The sequence below is a fragment of the Panthera tigris genome, chromosome B4 (assembly GCF_018350195.1).
Source record: "Panthera tigris isolate Pti1 chromosome B4, P.tigris_Pti1_mat1.1, whole genome shotgun sequence".
Lineage (NCBI taxonomy): Eukaryota > Metazoa > Chordata > Mammalia > Carnivora > Felidae > Panthera > Panthera tigris.
Window position 1 is genome coordinate 122,033,199 of NC_056666.1, and position 3,342 is coordinate 122,036,540.

At 52.8% G+C, this 3,342-nt stretch overlaps 1 protein-coding gene across 1 annotated transcript; it reads left to right on the plus strand.

Annotated features, from left to right (window-relative positions):
* The first annotated feature begins 800 nt into the window (after nucleotides 1–800).
* Nucleotides 801–3,025, plus strand: ASCL1 (achaete-scute family bHLH transcription factor 1). The gene is made up of 2 exons (XM_015539058.2): nucleotides 801–1,598; nucleotides 1,958–3,025. Exon 1 carries the CDS (start codon nucleotides 801–803, stop codon nucleotides 1,548–1,550), a length of 750 nt encoding a protein of 249 aa, XP_015394544.2. The 3' UTR covers nucleotides 1,551–1,598; nucleotides 1,958–3,025.
* Nucleotides 3,026–3,342: the final 317 nt, after the last annotated feature.

Here is a 3,342-nt window from a genome sequence, read left to right on the forward strand (position 1 = left end):
GGAGAGGAGGAGGGAGAGTTTAGGGAGTGGGTGGGAGGAGGAGGGAGGAGGAGGGGGGAGTGGGGGCTGCAGCCGCTCGCTACAGCAGCGGGGAGTGGGGGGCGAGGCGGGGCCAGCGCTGCGCGTGGGGCTGGGTGTCCCATTGAAAAGGCGGCCGCACTCCGGCCGCCCAGCACTCTCTCACTTCTGGCCAGGGAACGTGGAAGGCGCACCGACAGGGCACCGGCCAGGGAGGGCGAGGGCAAGAAGGAAATAAGAAAGAAAGGGAGTTAACAAAATTTAAAAAAACAAAACAAAACAAAAACAGCCTGAGCCACGGCTGGAGAGACCGAGACCCCGGCGCAAGCGAGCGCAGCCCTAGGGGGCGAGGAACGGGAGACTCAGCACAGCGTGCTCACCACTGACTTTTGCTCCTTCTGCCTTTAAAACAAAACAAAACAAAACAAAAAAAACAACAACAAAAAAAACAAGAAGGCGCGAGCGGCAGGCTCACACGCGAGCGCCACGCGAGGCTCCTGAAGCCAACCCGCGAAGGGAGGAGGGGAGGGAGGAGGAGTGGAGGGAGGAGGTAAAGCGTTTGCACCTTCGCTGCTCCCACCCAAAGAAGTCTCCCTGGGATTTTGTTTGGTTTTTTTTTTGTTGTTGTTTTGTTTTTTTAACTTCCCTCCGGGCTGCCTCTTCATCTCTCCCCTTCTTTCCCTCTCTGTTCGTGCACCCAAGTCCTGTCTGTGTCCCCTCGCGCGCCCGCACCTCGCGTCCCCGCTTGCTCCCCTTCGGCGACTCTTTGGCGGCCGCTGCGCATGGAGAGCTCTGCCAAGATGGAGAGCGGCAGCGTCGGCCAGCAGCCGCAGCCGCAGCCGCAGCCGCAGCAGCCCTTCCTGCCGCCCGCAGCCTGCTTCTTTGCCACGGCCGCGGCGGCGGCGGCGGCGGCAGCGGCGGCAGCGGCGCAGAGTGCACAGCAGCAGCAGCAGCAACAGCAGCAGCAGCAACAGCAGCAGCAGCAGCAGCAGCAGCAGCAGCAGCAGGCGCCGCAGCTGAGCCCGGCGGCCGACGGCCAGCCCTCAGGGGGCGGTCACAAGTCAGCGTCCAAGCAAGTCAAGCGACAGCGCTCGTCCTCGCCCGAACTGATGCGCTGCAAACGCCGGCTCAACTTCAGCGGCTTTGGCTACAGCCTGCCGCAGCAGCAGCCGGCCGCCGTGGCGCGCCGCAACGAGCGCGAGCGCAACCGCGTCAAACTGGTCAACCTGGGCTTTGCCACGCTCCGGGAGCACGTCCCCAACGGCGCGGCCAACAAGAAGATGAGCAAGGTGGAGACGCTGCGCTCCGCGGTCGAGTACATCCGCGCGCTACAGCAGCTGCTGGACGAACACGATGCGGTGAGCGCCGCCTTCCAGGCTGGCGTCCTGTCGCCCACCATCTCCCCCAACTACTCCAACGACATGAACTCCATGGCCGGCTCGCCGGTCTCCTCCTACTCGTCCGACGAGGGCTCTTACGACCCACTCAGCCCCGAGGAGCAAGAGCTGCTCGACTTCACCAACTGGTTCTGAGGGGCTCGGCCTTGTCCTGGCCCCGGTGCGAGTGGACTTTGGAAGCAGGTAGGTTGCATTTGGGAGTGAACGGTGTGATATTCTTACCTTCATTCTTTTTCCTCCGTCTTAGTGTCTGTAGGAGGGGGACTGTCTCCACGGAGATGGGGGGGAGGGGGTTGATTTAAAGAATTTGTAAATTAATTTAAAGTTTGTCGGTTTCAAACCCTGGTCTGTTAGTTTCAGTATTGGCCTCTAAGAGTGGCTGGAGGGGGGATAACGGGGGGGGGGCGTTTTGCGAACGATGGAGAACCGAGTACTAGGACCTGTCAAAAGAGGTGTTGCACCTGACAGATCCTCCCTCAAACCTCCACTTTCCTCCACTGCCAGCCTCCAAGTTCATACTAACCTCTCCCCTTCTTCTCAAGTTATAGGGTCACCGCACAACCTACATCTTTAGTGCTTTCTTGTCAGCGATGTTGGAAGGGAGGAAAAAAAAAAAAGAAAAAAGAAGAGAAGAAGGAAAGAAAAAAATAAATTCAGGCAACCAACCGCAAGACCAACTAAGCAGCGCATGCCTGAGAAGCAAGGCTCTCTCGAAACAGGGATGCGCTCAGAACTCTATCTTTGCACTCCCAATTCTTTACGGAGATATGAAGGGTGACTAGGACCTGAGTCAAAGTGCAGAATGCAGCTTGCGTGCAAAAGCAGTGGGCTCCTGGCGGAAGGGAGCAGCACAGCCCTAGAGAAAACTCCCACCCACCAGTAACAGGCAGAACTGAAAGCACTTGCTAGGGTGCCCTCACCTCCCCGCCCTCTCTGAAAGTGCAGTTCTAAGCCCTGTAGAAATGGGTTGGTGTCTTTCTTCTCATTATCCCCATCCCAATATGCTGTGGACATTTGTCTGCAGTGAAATTATGCTATACTCAGTCCTTCGAAACCCAGATCCTCCCCGGGGGGGGGGGGCCTCCCCAAACCCCATTTCCTCACACCATCTTTTCTACCATTTTCATCATAGAATGCTTCCAATCTTTTGTGAATTTTTTTATTATAAGAAAAATCTATTTGTATCTATCCTAACCAGTTTGGGGATATATTAAGATATTTTTGTACATAAGAGAGAAAGAGAGAAAAAATTTATAGAGTTTTGTACAAATGGTTTAAAATGTGTATATCTTGATACTTTAACATGTAATGCTATTACCTCTGCCTATCTTAGATGTGTAGTTCACCTTACAACTGCCATTTTCCCCACGTGGTTTTGTAAAGAACTCTCCTCACAGGTGAGATCAAGAGGCCACCAGATGTACTTCAGCACCAATGTGTCTTACTTTATAGAAACTTTGTTAATGTATTAATGATGTTATTAAATACTGTTCAAGAAGAACAAAGTTTATGCAGCTACTGTCCAAACGTAAAGTGGCAGCCAGTTGGTTTTGATAGGTTGCCTTTTGGGAAATTTCTATCACTGCCTTTTTTTTTTTTTTCCTTACTGTTTTATTACAGACTTACAAGAAACGTGTATAACCCTGTTTTATACAAACTAGTTTCGTAATAAAACTTTTTTCTTTTTTTACAAATGAAAATAATCAGCCTCCTCCACGTCTTCCTTGACTCCACGGTCCCTGCACAAGTTATTTTCGAAATGCCAAAGGGGAGGAGTGGGTGGGGGAGAAGAGGGTGGTATACAGCATGCTAAGTGGCAGAATTGACAAAGATAAGTGCTATAACCAGTCCTACCCAAGGTGACTCTACGACAAACGTAGAGGGAAAAGATAGGTAAGTAAAGACAACTTTCTTCCACTTTTATGCT